This window comes from Pagrus pagrus (genome assembly GCF_965226575.1).
Source record: "Pagrus pagrus genome assembly, chromosome: 4".
Classification (NCBI taxonomy): Eukaryota; Metazoa; Chordata; class Actinopteri; order Spariformes; family Sparidae; genus Pagrus; species Pagrus pagrus.
This window is the reverse complement of record NC_140188.1, coordinates 33,706,780-33,727,916: the sequence shown is the minus strand read 5'-3', so window position 1 is coordinate 33,727,916 and position 21,137 is coordinate 33,706,780. Positions and strand designations below refer to the sequence as shown.

The 21,137-nt window shown below is 40.3% G+C and overlaps 2 protein-coding genes across 7 annotated transcripts in view; one reads left to right on the top strand and one right to left on the bottom strand.

Annotated features, from left to right (window-relative positions):
* nf1a (neurofibromin 1a) overlaps positions 1-21,137 on the top strand; it is a 224,814-nt gene that overhangs the window by 165,649 nt on the left and 38,028 nt on the right. For all 6 annotated transcript variants that reach the window (XM_084350867.1, XM_084350866.1, XM_084350865.1 and 3 more), the window contains 5 exons: positions 96-254; positions 4,847-4,944; positions 5,481-5,627; positions 5,735-5,881; positions 7,937-8,047. In XM_084350867.1, coding sequence (XP_084206993.1) covers positions 96-254; positions 4,847-4,944; positions 5,481-5,627; positions 5,735-5,881; positions 7,937-8,047 — 662 coding nt within the window. The remainder of the gene's footprint in view (positions 1-95; positions 255-4,846; positions 4,945-5,480; positions 5,628-5,734; positions 5,882-7,936; positions 8,048-21,137) is intronic.
* omg (oligodendrocyte myelin glycoprotein) lies at positions 11,043-16,240 on the bottom strand. Its single transcript, XM_084350964.1, has 3 exons — positions 15,976-16,240; positions 14,087-14,299; positions 11,043-12,593 (listed from the first exon to the last, which is right to left on the bottom strand). Exons 1-3 carry the CDS (start codon positions 15,978-15,980, stop codon positions 11,603-11,605), a joined length of 1,209 nt encoding a protein of 402 aa, XP_084207090.1. The 5' UTR covers positions 15,981-16,240; the 3' UTR covers positions 11,043-11,602.

The following is a 21,137-nucleotide window of genomic DNA, read 5'->3' as shown; positions in this document are numbered from 1 at the left end:
CTCAAACCTTTCCCTTCTTTTCCATCTATTCCACATTTCCCCTTTATTTTCCCCTCCTATGTCTTCCCCTGCTCCCGTCATCCTCTTTCAAACAGGTTGTGAGTCAGCGGTTCCCACAGAACAGCATTGGTGCAGTGGGCAGTGCCATGTTTCTGCGCTTCGTCAACCCAGCCATTGTGTCTCCCTATGAGGCTGGCATCTTGGACAAGAAGCCCCTGCCCAGGATAGAACGGGGTCTCAAACTCATGTCCAAGGTAAGGCCATTCAATATGAGATGACTAGAGGGAAACTGAATATTAAGTTCACTGTTGTGTAATTGCATTTGGAAAAAATAGTCACGGAGGGAGAAATAAATCTACTAGATAACTAGTTGTAGTTGCTCATATGAAAATATTTTACAGATGCTTGATAAGCATGCAACAACAAAAATGATTTTGACTACAGATGCACGATATATATTAGGTCGATAATTTATTGGTATGATATTGGGAAATATTTTATGATCGGCTATTTATCGGTTTCCATTTAATTATTTCCGAGCAATATAGATAATACATAGCCAAATTGCTTTGATGGACTAATCAAGCCCAGCATCTACACTTTCCGATACAGTGGGTAGAAGTAAGCTCCTTTACGATTTGTTTTAAATCTGCCAATAAACACAGAAAAGAGGAAGGACAAGAAAAACAAGTGCAGCACGCAATGAATGCTATGCTAGGGTTGGGAGAGGAGGGAAAAACACTGACGTGAAGTTTTAACACAATAAATCTTATTAGTGCTGTGGAATCTTAAGTGATCCATCTTTACTCACTACATGTTAACCTTTCTTACCCTTGTGTGTCTAAATTTCAGTTTAGGAACTTTTTTACAAAAATGTAAAATTTATATATTTTATCAGATTCGATATTGTGACTGTGAAAGACAAATTATTACTGATGTCACATTCATAACTTTACAAGCTTTTGTCAACATCAGCGGTGCTGAAACTAAACCCGAGTCTTGGTGTACAGTGGATTGAATGTTTGGAAATGAGATTATACCATTTCCCAGGGATTCTCACCAAAGTGTACTCCCATTTCCCGCAAAATGTCCTTGCAGGACTCTTTGATTGTGTCATTTGTGATGGTTGTATACTGAAGAATATTTTATGAAGGGAACAAAGTCTCCTTCTCCAAACCTCATTAATGCCACCACAAAACTGTTGTAGCTATGGTCCAACCTTGAAATGCAGTCATTATGGTAATACAGCAGGGTTGATGTTTCAGCTGCAGCTACTTTTAATGCTTCAATGGTAGCTTACTGGTCAAATATTGTTTTGAATTGGTGTGAAGAAAATGCAGGGCAAAATCTGTAATCTGGTGGCAGTTTGGCTAAAATGATCAAACATTTCCTTGTAACCACTTGCACACATCAAAACTGCTAATGTTGAGAGTCTGGTAGGTGAGTTCTATCCCAGAGATGGCAACTTTTATGTGGAAAAGTACGCAGTTAGACTTTAGTATTTTCCAGGTCTGGATAGGTATGGAAAAAAGTATGTTTTCAGACTATTGCCCCTATTCTGTTTGCTAAAATATAAATAAATAAAAATAAATTGATAATACAAGAAGAGTATTTCTCATGGCGTTTTGAGCCAGCAGCCACAAAAACTGTTTACCACTGTGTGAGAGAGCACGACCCAGAGCAAGCTTGATGTCATTGAAGCAAGTACAAGAAGTATGGCATGCGGCTGAGCACACACTCTTACACAGAGCTGCCTTTACACCTGTAGGTCCCAGCCTGCAAAACAGCTCTGCCCCAAGTGCCTCCTACTGCACCAAATAAGTTAGAAAGAATATGCAGCAGTGTCTTTAAAATGCATATATACATGGAGCCACAAACAACCAAATGTTAAGCTTGTCTGAACATGTATGAGTTTTGTAGTGATGTAGTTACAAGTTATAAGTAAACAGATTTTAGAAAACAGAAATAAACAGATCTTTTAGGAAACCATACCTTAAAGCTATAGTGCGTAACTTCTACCCCCCCAAAGGAATTCTGCGTTATTACAATGACACGGCCGGCGCCTCAATATGACGTATGGCCTGGTGTAACCATGGAGATCCTCACCGCTACTCCTCCCCTCCCCACCGCTACCCCTCCACCACCGTATGCGATTAAACAGCATTTTTGAAGAACAGCCGATGTAAAAATGAAAAATGGACTCTTCAGAAGAGGTAATTATTGTGTAAATTCTGTGTTAGAGTGGAGCTCTCCACGGTATCCGTGTCGGACCTCAGTCCAATCTCCTCCTTCAGGGCTCTCCATCGAGGAAAAGCGACACCGATGATAACCCGCGTTTGTCTTCTCCTTTTGTCACTCTCTTTCTTTGCCAAGATACCTTCTGCCGAACGTGAAGGTTTTTTAGGCTTTTTAGTAGGATCCACCACTTCGGATCCACCTCTTGCTCGCTTCTTCGGGTTCTCCGCCATGTTGCTGCTAGCAGCGCTCTCCTCCCCCCTCCCTTCTCGTTGTCAGGTAAAGAGTAGAACGCGTCATTTCCTGTGCGCCAGCGTGGGAATGTCGCTCCAAGACAGTAAATACAAAAAGAGCAAATACTGAAAAGTACCGCGAGATGTTAGAGGAGCCGAACGGCTTAATCAGCCTTGTATCATCTCCTCTTATAGTGGCTTGGGTGAAACGGATATTTACAGACACGTAGAAGTTACGCACTATAGCTTTAATGTCTGCTTTCATCATCCTTTCCATGGACTCAGTGAATAAACAAGGCTGCACGTACAGAGTGAACATTGAATTATTAAACTTTTTCTTCTCATTTTTTGGATTTTATTTATAAAAGATGCTTAAAAATATGGGGGGACAGATAGCGTAATAATAGTTTTTCAGTATTTTAAGGGAAATAATCTAAGTGTAGTCAGTACTGTTTTGTTTACTTCCTCTTTGGAATGTTAAATGTCCAACTTTATACGTAGGATTGGGACTGAACAGCGACAATGGGTAAAAGTAACATGCATGTTAACAGTTGGATTTTAAAAACACATATTACCTCCACTGTCAAGTGGCCCTCACTCTTTTGAGGTTTAACCTGCAGCTTCCCCCACTTGAAAAGGCAGCTTGCTTCAGAAGATTGGACTGGAATTCACTCAATGACCAAGATTCAGCTTTCTTTCTTTTCTTTCTTTTATTTGAAAGTTGCCAAGGCCAATAACAAGTGAAAAACCTTAAACACACAAAAAAAGGTCAACAAAAATGTAACCCAAGAATCCATAATCAATCAACATAACCCAAAATCAGCTACTTATTTTTTAAGGTACTAGAAATAAATCTTGAAAATAAGTGGAAACTACCCATACTTAAACCCCCCAAATGAATTAAATACATTTTAAAGCACTATCTAATGATGATTTTAACCTTACAACCCTTTTCAGCTTTTAACTCCTGTAAATACACACATCATTCTTTATCAAACTACTTTTAGCTTGAATACTTTTTAAAAATACACCACCTTATTAACTGTGCTTTCAACCCACATGATATTAAATATATAACATTTTAACCTGAATTTCATCACATAATTAGTTCACAGCCCACAACCTCAATGCAAGCAGCACAGACACATAACTGAAAGCTCACCGGCTCCTTCTTCCTTCTTTGAACCAAGCTTTAGTCCTGCAGTCCCCTTTTCCCAAGTCCAGACTCTCCAACCATTTCTCTCACACCTCATTGTCCTGTGAGTGAGTGCCTCCAAACCCCCTGATTACCAGATCGTCTTCACCTGGTGCCCTCAATCAGCTGCCTTCAGGCTTGGAGACATACCCAAACCTGATGCACTCAGGCAGAGACGGGCACGGCCTGCAGCTCAACTTAACATCCACCAAGGAGGTTATGTTTTCACCCATGTTGGTTGGTTGGGTGGTTGGTATATTGGTTTGTCAGCAGAAATACACAAAAGCTAGTGAAGGGATTTCAACGAAACTGGGAAGGATGGGTCTCGGCCCAGAATAAAGGTTAACTTTTGGTGTGGATCTGGATAAATGGGCAGATCCAGGATTTTTTAATTTTTTTTAGGACTTTTTGTTGACATTTTGGTTAATTCCTCAGGGAATGATGCATGGATGTTGCTGAAAAATAATCAGGCGTATTTAGGTGACTGATATCTATGAGCGAGTACAACTTGATGGAGATCCTAGATCTGCTGATCTTAAATTATGGTTATGCAGTTGTGGGCAGTTTCAACTTGCGAGTGATGCAGGGCTGTCCAGTTTGATATTGGATTTGGCTAGATTGAACTTAAGGGGACTGGTTGGCCTTGGCAGAGGTATGCACTCAACTGATTGCCATTCTTGTTTACATAATAAACATCAAGCTATTTCTTCTCAGATGTCAAATATGGTCTGAAAAATCTACAGAGAAATCTAGAAATTTGAGTATGGAGTTTTGAAATAGAAAATGAGTAGGAACCCAGGAAATTGCTGTCCTACCACTACCAAAAATAGCAGGAAGAAAAAGGAATGAACATCCTTTTATGATAAGTTATCCACAGTTTTGTGTCAAAGTCAAACTTCTTTTATGACAAGAATTCCTGGGAAGTAATTATACGAATCAAGTACATAGTGTGAGTGGCTACTTGCAATAGGTACATGCACAATCATAGCATGAGACAGCAATACTTCAGAAACCCAGAAGCCCAACTTATCTTCTTTAGCTGTGAACAAGAATTGGGCTAGTTACTGTGACGGCAAACACGTCGTGACTCAAAGCAAGACACTTACTTGAGGTGAAAGCCTGCTTAGACTAGCAGTTGTATTGTTTAAATAAACGTGTACTGTATCCCTGTCTTGCCTTACAGATTCTGCAGAGCATTGCAAACCATGTTCTGTTTACAAAAGAAGAGCACATGAGGCCTTTTAATGACTTTGTGAAGAGCAACTTTGATTCAGCTAGGAGGTAAGACACTTGGAGCATGATGCGACAGACCTCATTCAGTCTCTGAACACAAAGATCCCCATCAGTCTTTTTTTTCCTCAGTTTCCAGATGGTGGATGGAGACCTTTTTAGCCTACACAATGCTACTGTCTGCTAAATAGTCAGCAGTGAGAAATTAGAGCTTCTGCTGAGCCTTCAAACTAATATGGCTTTTCTCTGCACAGACTTTGGAGGAAAGGAAAGGGGGGGAAAAAACGAAAAATCATAAGGGATAATAGAAGATCTTTTCATTTTAAATCTGGATTTACTCAATTTAAAACTAGTTTTGCAAAACTCTGATTAAACTAATTTAAGAATAAATTAATCTTTGTTGGTGCAACACACCCTAAAGGTGTCCTAGAACATGATGTACAAGAACAGAAACCCTTCAAATGACAACATTATCCTACAACATCACTAGTGTCAAAGACCACCACAGAGTATGTTTGATTAAAGCAGTGAAGTGCCTGGTGTAAAGTATCATCTGTTGATTGTGTACTCTCCTCACTCCACCCCAGGTTTTTCTTAGACATTGCATCTGACTCTCCGCCCAGCGACTCAGTCAACCACAGTCTGTCCTTTATCAGTGACGGCAATGTGCTGGCCCTCCACCGCCTGCTCTGGAACAACCAGGAGAGGATTGGCCAGTACCTTTCAAGTAACAGGTCAGAATAGATTATTTGATAGAGCAGAACACTAATTAGTTCTGCCACATAATCTCAATACTGAACTCATTTGAAACATTATTACTTCATTATGATCTTATTTCCAGGGACCACAAGGCTGTCGGCAGGCGACCTTTTGACAAGATGGCTACTCTGCTGGCCTATCTCGGACCCCCTGAACACAAACCTGTAGCTGACACTCACTGGTCAAGTCTCAACCTGACCAGCTCCAAGTTTGAGGAGTTCATGACCAGGTATAATATCTACCAGCCTGTAACATAACATAATGTCCTCACGAACCTGTGTATCAGGTTCCAGTCTCCAGTAGATGTCAAGTCATGGTGAGCCTCAAATTGTTGTTTTATTCTGTAGTTTTGATATTTAGTATTACATAGACAGATGGACTTTATTCAGGGTTCCCGCGGGTCCTTAAAAAGTCTTAAAATGTCTTAAATTAAAATCTGGGTAATTAAGGTCTTAAATTGTATTAAATTTACCGTAAATTTGCTGTAGGTATTACATTTCCAGACGGTGCGTTTAATGCCGATGGGAAAGCACAGTGGCCCACCATAAAACATCTGATAGTGTGTATTTGTTTGATTAATTTAGTACAAAGACCATGTAGTAAATGAGACTCCGCGATTAACTCCGCCGTTTCGGGCTGCATGTCGCCATTACCCGTTTGTCGAGGTGAGCGGTTAAACATGCAAAGATGGGGAAGTGCAAATTTAACAACAAATAGATGGAAGAGGATGTATTTAGGAGGTGGTTGGCACCGGCTGAAAACAACAATGAGGCAATGTGCAAATTCTGCAAAAATACTTTTTTGTTAGGGACCATGGGGCATTCAGTGTGAGTAACATTACGATTGTGTTTGAAATCGCATACTATTATACTATTCAGGTCACAGTCTATGTCACAGTCAGACTATGTATGTATAAGCAAAAAATCCTTAAAATAACAAATAATAACAAAAGAATAATTGCGATTATCACAATTAAGTTGAAATTAAATTGAAAAAAAATGAAAATGCCAACTGTGAGCTTTGATTGTGTTTACAATCAAATAAATTGAGTATTGTCTACCAGAGAAATTGTTATGACATTTTTGGGTCTTAAATTATATTTGTTGAGGTCTTAAAAAGGTCTGAAAAAGCATTAAATTTGACTTTTAAAATGGTGCAAGAACCCTGTCATTGTCCCCAAGAGAGAAATTTGTTTTTACAATGCGCGCAGTGGCCATGTCTTGCAGTACATTATATAGTTAAAATATATAATGGATGGAGTGACATTGATTAGCGACTGTAACACTCAGCCCACTCATTGCTATGATGACTTCTTCTGATTGGAGTGAAGCTGTGTGCACTTTATGAACCCTCAGTGGCAAATGTGTTTTACAACTTACCTACTGCCTCATCAGTCACTCAAAGAAATGTGCATCTGATTTATAATCTCAGAAAGACTTCAGGAAGCTTTCATGTTCTCCATTGGCATTCCTCCACATTCACTGTTTACTTTTTTGCAGTAGAGCCAACATTCTGTGACATTCTGGTTCTCAAATCAGTGTTTTGATGTCTAAAAAAAACTACATTTTGCATTGCATTCTTAGTGACTGACCAATAATAAAACAAAATAGATTTTGGGTGTTTTTTGTTTCTAACCAACTCATTCCTGGCACTTAAGAAAAACATTGCTGCTACACAGCTAGCAAATGCTGTGGCTCTCCCAGTTACATTATTTTTTTTTACTCAGAAGTGACAAAAGGTCGAATAAAGAGTTTGTTTGCTACCTCTGTTGCTTTAAGATATCCTTTTAAAAAGGCTTCCTGTGTTTAGGTCTGTTTCCTCTTCCTCTTTTGTTCCTCCAAGCCAGTCACCATGACTTCATGCTTTGAAGTTCATACCAAGTTGCTTTTATAGCTGCTCTTTTTCAAATCGTCACTGTGTTGTCCTCAGAGAAGTTTTCCCTTCATCAGTCTTTCTGAAAATCTTAACTGTCATATGGGAATTTTTGTGACGATATTCAAAGCCAATTGGTTATCTACAACTGAAAACGGAATAGATAACAATTTGTTAGAACTCATAAATGAAACAGTCTGAGAGGTTCAGTGAATTTTCAGTTCAGTTCAAATTCATATTCAGTCAAATGCTATGAACAGATTTTCCCACTGGGATTAAAAATATAACCTAATGATAGAACAATGTATCATTTTACTCTAATACAACCTAATGAAACAACAGCACCAGGTCATAGACCCTGTCAAATTAATATAGGTGTGACTGATCCTCAGCTCTCTGCTTTGTTTTGTAGGCACCAGGTCCATGAGAAGGAGGAGTTCAAAGCTTTAAAGACCCTCAACATCTTCTACCAGGCAGGAACCTCCAAGACTGGGAACCCAGTGTTCTACTATGTGGCCCGCAGGTAAGACCTAGGACTCCATGCTTCTTCTAAAACATGCTCAAACATACCAAACCATTACAACTGTCAGACTGTTATTTAGAAGTGGAAGAAGACATTTTAGTGACAGGCCATTTTAGGATTTTGTTTGTGTCTCTGCATGCGTAATATGAATACACTTGCAAAAGCAATAAATATAACTTATACTGCACAAAGTGGCCAGAAAAATAGGAACCCTGGTACTATGTAATACAGTAAGATAAAATGCCCCATCAGCATGACAAAATAGTTAAAGCGATAAAATCAATCAATAAATATGTATCTGACAAATTAGAATAAATCTGAAAACACCTTATTTTTTATGAGCTGCCTGATCCGAATAAAGAAGGTCCTGGTTCAAAAATGTAACATACATAAGCTCAAAATTAGTGATCTCATGTGAATAAACGTTTAACAGGAGAATGTGACTTCTTTAACTGCCATCGACTAGAGAGAACTTCTCAGTCTGTTGGAGTGGCTGGAAATACAAAAACACTCAGTCCACTCTGAAGTTCTGTAGCACTACCGTAAAGTCTAATTTTCACTTCACACTGGCAGAATTGGCAGATCCACCATTGGCACCACGTTCTCTTCACAGATAGAGCAGGTTCACTCTGAGCATATGTAACAGCCGTAAAAGTCCGGAGACGCCGTGGTGGATATTGTGTCGCCTATAACATCATCCAGCATGACCAGTTTGGCAGCGGGTCAGTGATGGTCTTTAAAGGGTCGCACAGACCTTCATGTCATAGCCAACGGTACCCATACTGTTGTTAGGTTCCGGGATGAAATCGTCAGAGCGACTGTCAGACCTTACGCTGGTGCAGTGGGCCCTGGGTTCCTCCTGGTACAGGACAATGCCCGGCCTCATGTGGGCTGAGTCTGTAGGCAGTTCCTGGACGATGAAGGCATTGATGCCATTGACTGCCCCTCTTGTTCCCCTGACCTAAATCCAATTAAGCAGCTATGGGACGTTATGTATCCATGCATCCGACACTGCCAAGTACCGCCACAGACTGTCCAGGAGCTCACTGATGCCCTGATCCAAGTCTGGTAGAAGATCTTCCAGGACACCATCCGCTGACTCATCAGGAGCATGCCCAGACCTTGTAGGGAGTGCTTACAGGCACCAGTAAAGATTTTCAACTTGACATGTTAGTTGGCTGTCTTAAACTCCTCAGCACTTCCCATCTTCTCTTAGCTTACCTTATGTTATGTGGTTGTGCTTTGAGCTATTGTATGTATCTGTTTGATGAACTTTTACTAGCCAGACAAGTGTGATGATCTGTTTCCACCAAACCCTGTGGTGAAACATACCCTGTGGTGTAATATGTGAAATTTTCCAGTGTTGACAACTTTCAGTTTGATTAGTGAATTCCTGCTGTGTTGTGTCCCATAGCCTCTTAAATCTACCCCAGTTCCAAAGCACACACAGTGAAACCCCACTGTAATGGCTGCAATACCCTGAGCTTTCAGTACAAAGCAGGGTGATTTATTAGTCTCCTGTAAATTACCCCTGGTGGTTTTTCTTGACAAGTGTGCACGGGGAGGCTCTGTATGATAAGAGCCTCAGAGAAAAAACCCATATAAAAGCAATTCTGGAATTGTCCAGGAATTGTCATCATACATTATTTTTTGGATCTTGGAAAAACCTCTATTTGTCATGAGCATTGGGTTCGTCTTCATTAATATTTTGTCTTATTAAAGTGTAATCAGTAAACACACAAACAAAAAAACATTATTTGGGACATATTTTGAAGCATAATAACCCCATAAAAAACGTTCTGTTATAATTAATTTATCCCTTCATATTATGGAATTTATTCTCATAAATAATAACGTGCAGAATGGGAGTAATTTATTTTCTACCGATGTTGCCTCGGCTCGGGTTCATTGTTTCATATAGCTTTCCTGTTCGTTGTCAGTTACAATCAGGGTAATTTTGACTGAATTATCTTTCAGTGTACTTAAGCCACATAAAACAAGTCTTATTTCCTTTAACTTTAAGCTGCTAACCATTTGGGGTGCACTGGAGATGCTGGGCTGGTGTGCTCAGCTGCAGCACCAACACGCTAGCAACAAAAAATAATAGAAACTGTCCCATTTGTTCGTGTGAATAAATGTTTGATCACAACTTGAATGCGAACGGTGAACTCATTCAGAACAAGGGAACACACAGCAAAAGGCCTCAGGTCACACTCGAACCCGGGGCTGCTGCAGCGAGGACAAAGCCTCTGTACATGGGACGCCCGCTCTACCAACTGAGCTGATGGGCGCCCCTGATTTAACACTGTGTGAAATTTCCTTTCCTACCCTTTCTCCCTGCATTTTCCGTGTTCATCTTCATGCAGTCAATGTGAATGAATATTAATTTCACTGACTATTTATAGGCAACTGTGGGTGTTACATGAAGCTCGCAAACGGTGCGCCACATTTCGAGGTTGATTGTGATTTATAAAAGGAAACTGTGGTAGGACGTGCATTCGCACTGTGTTACGAATCAGAATATTTTTGTCCGTAAGCACTGTCTGTGTTTCGTCCGTACACCATGTTTTGACGTGAAACCTATGCATAGTTTTATAGTTCAGGCCCCTTGACCTGCTTAATATTTTTAGCTCAGGGTCCACTGGCCACCACTGACTTTCCACTGATTTTCCTTTGTGTGAAAGGAAATATGCACACCGTATGTTTATGGATAGACCGATTATTGCATTTATAAAAATGCAATACTCCAATAATCAATGTCCTGCCCACAATACTATCTGCTTAGGTACACGTCACAAGTTATAGCCTATCAACACTGAATAATCTGAGTCTGCAAAGTAACTAGTAACTTAAACTGTCAAATAAATGTAGCTGTCTAACTCTGCCTTTTCAACATGATTATTTATCTCTTGTGCTTTGGTTTTTCTTTTTGAATTTTATTTGTAGCACATTGTATTACATCATAGAGGACTTATTGAACTGTACTGGATTTATATTCATATTTATTCAATTTTCACAGCAGACAGAACCACCTATGACTATCCTATTTTACTTTGTAATCCCTTTATCCAGTTTGTTGTACAGTAAAGACATTTTTAGGCTCCTTACTACTCGCTGACGAAGGCAGCTTGGTGTGCAAATAGGGACAATGTAATGTCTATTGTCAGTCTTGTTTTAAATGGCTCAGCAAACTAAGTATGGCACAAGCATCACTACAATGAAGAAAGTGTAGATCCTAGCAGTCTGTCAGTGTGCAAGCATTATACTGAGAGTTGAGCATTGACATTAGCACTCGAGTTGAACCATATTCAGATATTGTAGGTTTATGCAGTTCATGTTCGTGTACAGGATTTTGAGAGACATTGTCACATTTCACATGTTGAGCTTGTAGAAGAGATGGTGATACACTTGATGATGGTTAAAGCAGGCAGTAACAGTCGCTACAGTTTATTCAGGAGAAATGGAAATGGAGCTGCTAACTGGAGATACTTGATCACACATTCATCGTCCAAAATAATCTGGGAAGTAGTGTATTCCGTATCCTGTCAAGGTAGTTCACATGGTGTTTAATGCTGTTGCCATGACTAAAATAGTCAGGGTGACAGTTTGTGGAGTCTCCATGAGAATTCCCTGACCATTATTCTGTGAGTTAGCTACTTTAGGCTTCTTGGTTGAAGACTGTGGTCTTGTTGTTGTGCTTGTGTACGTGGAGACACTGTCCAAACTTGTGGAAGATGTCCAGACAAACTCCATGTGGTCCCCAGATTCATTCACTCCTCTTTTGTCCTGATATACTCCTGTCTCGAAAAGTGCAGATTTTGCCTGGTAACTAGATGTGACCTCTGCAATTCTTGCAGGTGATAGGACACCATGCCCTTCACCTCTGCTGTTAACCCAGAGTGGTGGCTCTGTAAACAGTGCAGAGTGCCACTCCCTCCCTGGTGTTGCCGAATGGGTTTTCTCACAGATAGGTCTTGTATAACAGGGGCAGCCGAAGACGGTTGCTCGGGTCTGCTCAGCCCATCTCAGGAGCCTTGTTATGTTTTCTTCTTCTTCACAAGCCCAGGGGTTATCCCCAAGAGTCATCACCTCCAACACCTTCAGCTGATCAAAGATCCCTTCAGGCAACCAGGAGAAGCGATTCGCATGCAAATAGAAGTGAGTCAGCCTTGGTAACCGATCCAGTGATCCAGGCAGGATCTGCGCCAGATAGTTATGCGACAAGTCAATGTTCTCCAAGTGGTGCGGCATATTCGTGGGCACAGTCCAAAACCTGTTGTGACTGAGATTGAGAGCTTGAAGACTCGGCAGCGTGTTGTTGATGAAGACCACTCTCTCCAGCTCATTATCTGACAAGTCCAGTACTTTCAGGTTCCAGTGGTAAGCCGTGTCGTTTTTGTCCAGCGAGCGTAGATGGTTCCCCGCCGCTCTGATGTCCCACAAAGAGCGTGGTAAGGAAGAGGGCAGGCTCTCCAGGCGGTTGTAGGACAGGTCCAGGGTTCGCAGGTGGGCATATTGACTGAGCTGGCCATCCAGAGCCTGCAAGCTGTCAGGAGAGTGTAATATTTAAAAAACATATTTATACACTGTATATAGACAGTAAACAAGTTTGATTTTATTCTGACACTAGTGACTGTTTATTAGAGAACTCGGACGGCATGACGTAAGGTATCTCATTTTATTATCAGACTAATCATGGAAGATAAAGTGTATTGTAAATGTAACTTAGATTGCCTGTGTACTTAAATAAGTGTTAAATGGAAAATGCTGAAATATGTTGGAACTGTAGAGAAGAGTTAGCAAGTCAGCAAGTCAGCAAATTGACTTGGTGATGTTACATAGCATTGTCTACACTCAGTTTGCTAACATTAGCCATCAAAAGATACTGCTTAAACCTGACCAAGAAAGGGAGAACCAGTTATTAGTACCCATGACCAAGTAGGTTATGTTTTTGCCCATGTCTGGTAGTTGATTGGTTGGTTGGTTGGTTGGTTGCTTAGTGGTTTGTCAGCAGGATCACACCAAAACTATTGAACAAATTTCCACCAAACTTAAACGGAGGATGAGTCTCAGCTCAGAAAACACCCCATTAACTTTTGGTGTGGATCCAGATAAAGGGATGATCCAGGAATTTTTACTTTCTTGTACTGTATCTATAAGTGAGTACAGTTGAATACAGATCCTAAAAAAAATCCAGATCTGGCAGATTTAAATAAATTTTCACAGAGGATGGTCTGTTTTCTGTCGCTATACGGTAACAAATAGGGATGGAATGCCACTACCAACAATGTTCAGCTGATAAAATGGGGATTGAGAAATGTGAATGTCAGAAATAATGACAGAGATTAGGTTTGATTGAATTACAGGGGACTGCTGGGCCTTGGCAGAGGTATGTGCTCCTCTGAGTCCCATTGAAGTTGCTAATGTGTTTTCATTTGTAAAAAGAGAATGAGTTGTTACTCCCTTTAGAAGTTCCATAGATGCACTTGAAGTGCTTCCCCACTACAGTATAACTACTCTTATCATCCTCACACCTAACATTGTGCATGTGAAAACATTTGATGAGATGATAAGCTGCTCTCGTCTCTCAAATTAAGCCATGTTTAGACAGTAGGCTTAGACAGTATCATTTGAGTCAACATAGCTAGCTTGTAAACTAAATGGTATTGATTTAAGAAAGATTTAAAAATCTAGAATTTAATGAATAGCCATAAGACTGCTACATGCAAATGTCCCTGAAGATTTTTTTTCACCTTTTTTTGGTAGGGAAGCAAACTGCAAATTAAATTGGCCATTAGTCAGTAACCCCTTAAAAGTTTTGCTTTTTCAACCAGTGGGCTGTTTTACCATCCACACAGTGTCTCCTGTCACTGTCTCAATATCTCCTTACCCTCACCTCTCTTAGAAAGAATAGATTTTTTGGGACCTGCTTTATGATTGTGGAACTACAGTCTTATACCTCCTGCATATACAGAAATCCAGTAATTGTGGAAGAGCACACTGTTAACCAAATGACACTGCAGAGCTGCAGCTACTCACCTATTAAAGGAGAGGTTGAGAAAGCGGATGTTGTGCTGCAGACCAGACGGTAGCTTGGTTAGGCCCCGCGAGGAGCAGTCAACCACACGGTGTCCCCGGCTGCAGGAGCACACAGAAGGGCAGATAGACAGCACCCAATCGCCCAACAGCCCACACAGCAGCAGGAGGAGCAGGCAGAGCAGGGAGGCAGAGCAGGCAGGCATGTTCAGGGCTCTAGAGGGTGGGAGAGGAGTGTTAAATAGGTTACGCATCTTGAATTGATTGTTGGAAAAGATAATAGATTGTATCATGTTACACTTTTTGATGAGTAATGGATTCAAAATTCAATATATGTTAAGGCAACTATAATTATTAGAGCTGGGTTAATTCAAATTCTGCTCTCTTCTCAATGTAAACAGCCCCATTGTGATACTGTTGTATGAAAACTGGATTTCTTACATATTTCTGATTGCTTGTTATTGGTCCAGATAATCATCTAGTGTGCTGGCTTCAGAATTATTTTAACCAAGCAATATACACCAGCGGAATTGAATGCTTTATGATGTCAATATTTTGCTGTCTATGCCAAGGAGGTTACCTTTTCACCCGTATTCATTTGTGTTTGTTGGTTGATTGGTTTGTCAGCAGGATTACACAAAAGCTACTGAACAGCTTTCCACAAAACTTGGATCAAGGATGGATCTCAGCCCAGAATCGACCCCATTAAATTTTGGTTCAGATCTGGGGATTGACGGATTCAGGGTTCTTTTCTCACTTTCTTTAACATTGCAAGATAGGGGTATTTAGGTGGCTGCTATTTATGAGTGAGTACAAAAGGGGACTGCCTTGACAGAGGTATGCGCACTACTGAGTGCCATTCTAGCTTAAAATTGTGTTTATGCTGTCTTCTATTTTTTATGGTCTTGTCTTTGGGAATCTTCAACTGTGGCCTAACAATCCACCTATTCAGCATTCAACATTTTGAAGGCATGGCACATGCTCAGATCAAGTTCTTGCACTAAAAACTGGAGTCCTCTTCAAACTTGAACTTACCCTCCCCCTTGAGACTTTGTTGCAGTGTCAATAATTAGTTTGAAACTTCCATTCTGACCAAAAAACTGAGGCTACAGTCCTGGACTAGCTGAGCTACTGTATATGACTAACGTGAGCCTTGAGCTGTCATAACAATGTAATACCACTAATGGTGTGTGTTATGGAATCATCAGTTTGAGAACAATTAGCCTTTGATGCATGTGAACTGCAGCAGAAATGGAGAGCATTCTGACTGTTTTGAATATAAACATATCAGATCCAGACTATCCATCTGGCTTCCTGGTAGGACCAGTCCCTTTTCTGGAGTCAGACAGATAGCTTAGCTTTTCTGCTCCTGATGCATTGTATAAGGGTGCCAGTCATCCTGAATGCCAACCGGTTTGAAGCTCTGCCAGTGGGACCGGAGCTCCGAGTGCTGCAGTGAGACTCAGTTCATTTAGGACGATACACTGTGTCCGTGACTGCAGATGTTCTGAGCTAAACACTCAAGGTCCATGTGTGTTTTCAAAGACAGAACTGTCTCATCTCATCTCATGAGATGAGATGAGAGAGAACTGTGGAACATGTTAACACCCTTGAAATGTGTTCCATAAAAGTCCCTGTGCTGTTGCGTTATTCGGTTTATGGCAGTTGATGCCCTGCTGTGATTGTGCCTTACATCACTACAACACTATGTGTGTTTGTTGAAATGCTGTAATGAGCTAGGAGTAGTTTCCTCATGAGCCAGCAGAACATTACACAGTACCAGCTAGTAGTACTGCATTAGCTGGATTCGGAATGAGATGGCTCACTGCCCTTCCCATCAGGTGTATATGGGTCGTACGCTTTTCCTTATCTTTGAATTTCAGATCACTCACCTCATCCTTTCTAGTGTCGATCTGTCATCTCGCCTTTTCTCCTGTTGTTTCCTCCTCCAGTTCCCTTATGCTTTAAAGGTTTTCTGATGGTTGAAGGTAGTGGTCTCAGTCTCTTTTTTCTGGCTGTTGTTGCCTGGTGTTAAACATGCTGCCTGCTAGCGACTGCCCTGTACTGCTCACAGCTCTGCAGGCTCCAGATGCAGCTGGAGGTGTGGGTTAGGAGAAGGAGATGCATAGAGGGGAGGGAGACAGAGGGAGACGAGAGAATTGCAGCAGCGAGCCAGCCCACTCTGCTGCTGATGAGGCAAGCAAGAGCTGGAAGTGTGTGTGTGTGTGTGTGTGTGTGTGTGTGTGTGTGTGTGTGTGTGTGTGTGTGTGTGTGTGTGTGTGTGTGTGTGTGTGTGTGCACTGAAACAGCATGCTTCAGCAGCTCTATCGTTCTCTCTCTTGTGCACATGCAATCTTATACACACTTTATATTAACATATTAACAGTGGATAAAATGACAGTGTAATGTCAAAGGTGTCACTCTGGTGTATCACAGAGCCCGCACAGAATTATCAGCAACTATCCACTTCCTCTTTCCTTTGTGAAGCCTTTTAGCTTGACTTTCTGTATACATACAGTATATAGATATATTGTTTGGTTCAGTGTCTGCTTTTATCAGACTTGTTTCCAAGTACTGCCTGGATTCAAGTGGCTATAATGCATACTTTTTAGGGCTGGAGGATATGCCCTAAATAAAATAATGTGATATTTTTAGGCTATATTGGAATGCACGATATATATCTCGATATTTTGAAATCTCCTTAAAGCACTCAGGACAGGATGGCAAAATCAAATTTCACAATATTTTTGACCAAGTACTTCGATATCTTTATTGTGAAAGTATTGTAGCAATGACTACTGGTGCTTTGACAAAATAATAACACAATGAGGCTTTAAATCGGTTATAATCAGTATTGTGGACATAATGTTTGAGTGGGTAAAGGCAAGTATTAGAACAAGTAGAACAGCCTGCTAAGTAAAGAAAATGACATCACTTTAGTGTAATGCAGCCTTCAAAGCCAGGAAAAGACAACCCTTATGCAATATCACAACATAATGATCCAAAATCTAAGATGATACGTAGTCTCATATCACAATAACAATATATATTGACTATTGCCCAGCCCTAGTACTTTTGTAATTCCAATCTATGAATTGGCAATGTGAGTAAATATGAAAGGGTCTCTGGTAGTTAAGAACGTTATCAGCTGAATGTGCAGCTCCCTTCTGGTTAGCTGAGTTTCATAGTGACTTTCAGCTCTTTGTTTATCTGCCCAGCTCACAACATTACTGTTATCTTCACTCTTACCACTAATAATGTAAGTAGTAGTAATGTACTAGAAATGTTTTTTTCTGCTCAAATTAATGCAAATGTTGCTCTGTGTCAGCTGAATATGTAAATAGGCAACTGATTGTCACATCAACTTAAAGGGGAATTTGAAAAATGTTTTAAATTTAATTTACATTTTTTAGACCTAGGGCTCTCTATATACATGTTTTGGTGTGTAAATGATTCATACTTACCAACATTTTTTAAATCAGTCCAGTAGATCACCGCAGCTGGCAGCCACAACACTGCTGCAATGGCTGCATCATAATCCTTTGGGGCAACTCCAGCCGTCAAAATAATGTCCACTAAAAGAGCTTGTTCATTATTTTAAGTGTCTGACAACATTATGGAAACAGTTCCTACAGAGATAAACCTTTTTGAAACCTTTTTTGAATAAAAAGATCCTTTTTGTAACCAGAAACACAAGTCTCCTGAAATCTTGCGAGAGGTAAATTGTTACAGTTATTGCCTCATCTAGATTGTCAGAATCCGTTTAATGGTAGGCCATGACTGGAAATATTCTTGCTGGCAGTTCTTCGAGGTAAACTCCAACTCTGACCACATTATGATCCTTTTCTTAAGTCTTGTTGTGAGTCTGACACGAAGAATAACAACCCCAGCCTGTCAGTGGCAAAAGCAAGCACTTTAAGTGGATGGAACGTTGACCGTCTCTGTTGCCCCAAAGGATTATGATGCAGCCATCACAGCCTTGATGTGGCTGGCAGCTGAGGCGATCTACAGGACTGGCTGTAAAAAATTCGGCAAGTATGAATCATTAACACACCAAATCTTGTAAATCTAGGGCCCAGGTTTAAAAATACCAGAATTCCCCTTTAATATGGTGGCACTATGTCATTACTAGAAGATCAATTAATTGAGCTCTACAGTGACATTTTTCATAAATAGGATGGGGGAAAAGTGATCATTAGGGATATTTGATATGAATGACTTCCTACGGAAGCATTGGAGTGTATAGAAATCAGCTTGAGCTCCTGATGGCTAAGTGACTTTCTAACTGTGATCATAACAATTATCTTGTGACTTAATATTAAAAGCCTTTGGAGGCTAATGTGTATTAAACAATAAAAAACAAATGATGCTTTTAATGACAACTATTTTAAATTGAGAATTGTTTGAAATATATCGTGATTCAATTAGACATGTTCATGTTTATGACATAATAACTGTTCTTTGTCTAGAACAACAAAACACATGATGGCACTCCATGATAAAGGTCAGGTTGGTACATCGGAGTCAGTAAAATGACTATTATCTTAGGCTGAGCTTAAATAGCAGTATACACAGTAATTGAAATAAATACAATTGCAGTGAAGTCATTTACTTTGTCCTTGGTATGCCAGGTTTTATTATCTTCTCCAGTTAAACTCATTGAAGCAACCATGTAATGTACAGCTTTAGAATTTGGTTCTTGGAAGTGGTTTTGTTTTTAATGTGACTTTTAAAACCACAACCACTAAGATACATGTGGCAGAAACCAATTTCACAATGCTTTTAGTCTTCTCTTAACATTCAGAATTCTTTTCAGATACAACAAAAGAAACACAAAATCAATTAAGAATATAAAAATACACATCTAGAGAAATGTAACAAAAGTCTCTTTATCAGGAAAAAGATGACCAAACAGCTAGATTAAATACACTTTAGTAACTACAGCCTACAAATGGCACATTATGAAAATCATGTAACCATATCGAACATTGCTGTTAACATATGAAAGCATTAACCCATAACAGTCAGCAGTAGATGCAGCTGAAAAGTGCTGGGTCTGTGTTTTAGACACACTAGAACAAGTTCTCTTGTAAGCACACAATATGTAATGCCATTGTTTTAACTTATTACACAGGCCTCAAACATAACTGACTATATATGACTGATTTTGAGAAATGTGGTCTTTTGTTTTGAAACATGATTTAGACAAGATGTGTAACTCTTGTGCAGAGGGTATTGAACCATGTTTCTTGTCTACTATTCAAGCCACATTACTCTAACTTCTATGTCAGATAAAACATAAGGCAACCCTTTTTTCTCATCATGTCTAACCCAAGATGTAGATAACACAAAGGTTTTTATTTGGCTGATGACATTCACAGCTACTAGTCAATACTTAAGACAAAGTGTTACTGTCTTTTTTCACCCCCATATACCCTTCTTCTTTTCTATCAGCTGCTAGATGAATACCAAGTTGCCTCCAATTGTCTTATGGTCACATTTTCTCCAGTAATACTTTCCAAAGGTTGGGGAGGGCAGACAAGATGTTAGGAAGAAAGCATTGTAGATTTACACTCTTCAGGTCTTTGTGACATTTTTACAAGGAAAATACAACAGTGGTCTGGTGTGAGAATTCCTGAAGTAGTGATGGGGAAATACGCAGTTAATGTGCTGATAAATAGAATTTAGAAGCAGGGTGACTTACAGTAAATGTTCCAGAAACCTGAGTTATGATTCTAAGGCATCACTCAGACAGAATCAGGACTTGCAACGATTACTAGCAGGGTTGTGTGGCAGTGTAGGAGTGTCATTCCATGGCCCGTTTGTGTGACATAATGCTGTGCACTGCCTGATGAGCCCTGTGCATCACGCATAACTGAAGATCTAAAAATGTGAATGTGGATACTTTTCTTCCTGCTGTCAATTATGTAGTTGTAGTTGATGAAGTGGGTTTTTTTTGTAATTTTCTTTATCTTCTTTGTTAATATTATACTGATGTGTTATACCTCTTCCTCTTTGCTATAGCAACCTACATAAACATCACTTCTCATGTCATGTTAGTCATTTAGTCAGTTTCCTGTGTTCTCTGTCACACAGGAAACTGTCTACAAACCAATGCAAGTGGATGTGTTGGGGGCTGTGGGTATTAAGTTTAGTCAAGCTTGCCCCAAGTTATCATTCAACTGTGCATTTTCCACAGCTCCAGATAGAGTAGAGGGATTTGCAGGATGGGCTTCACTGAGGTTTGTAGCTTCCAAATTGTTATCTTTGGATAGTGGGTCGGTAGTTTGCGAAGAGGACAGTGAGACAGAGTTTTCAGCAGTCTCTGGAGCTCCTCCTGTGTTTCTTATTTCGGTAACAACTACAGCACCCCCATTGCTGTCTTGTCCATCATTTCCATCCTCCTCTTGATCAGATATACCCTCTCTATGTTTATCTCCAAACGTAGTTCCTGGTCTTATGTCTTTTAACTCCTCATCTGTTTCCGGGAGCAAGGACAACCTCTTGGACAGCCTTGGAGGCAGGAAGCTGGAGAGAGAAATTCGGTTAGATGACCTTAGTGTCACCTGGCCATTGTCAGCTCCACCCTCTAGAAACGGTGAAGGACCAGCCCAATCAGTAGTTGTTATCTGCTGCCTCTGAAGCTTCCGTTTCTTTATATAAATGAGCAGGAATCCGACCATCATCATTACCAGGGCCCCACCTATCAGTCCTGCCACTGCTTTGCTGTGGTTTTTTCTGTTTTTATATGGAGAATCCTGTCTTTTCTTTGCCTTGGTGCTGTGGATGAACGGTCTCTTTGTCACGTATAAACCTGTGGACTGCATAGAATCGCCACCTGTGGTTGTACTTGTACTTGTAGACTTGTGTTCATCAGTCTTGGTGGATGTGGTTGTAGTCAAGATGAGGTCTGTAGGTTGTGTTGGACCCGTAGATGGATAGGGAAGTTTATCAATAGTGAATTGGGAGGTCACTGTCTTTCCTGTGTCTTGGCTTGGGGTGGAGCCCATTAGTATTGAATGTTTCGTGATTGGGTTTCTGGATGAACGGATTA

What these genes read in the sequence shown, in the direction of transcription:
- omg (XM_084350964.1), bottom strand. An exon ending in CTCAACCTCTCCTTTAATAG is followed by an intron (nt 12,594 to 14,086) that starts GTGAGTAGCTGC and finishes CTCTCCTGACAG; the next exon opens with CTTGCAGGCTCTGGATGGCC.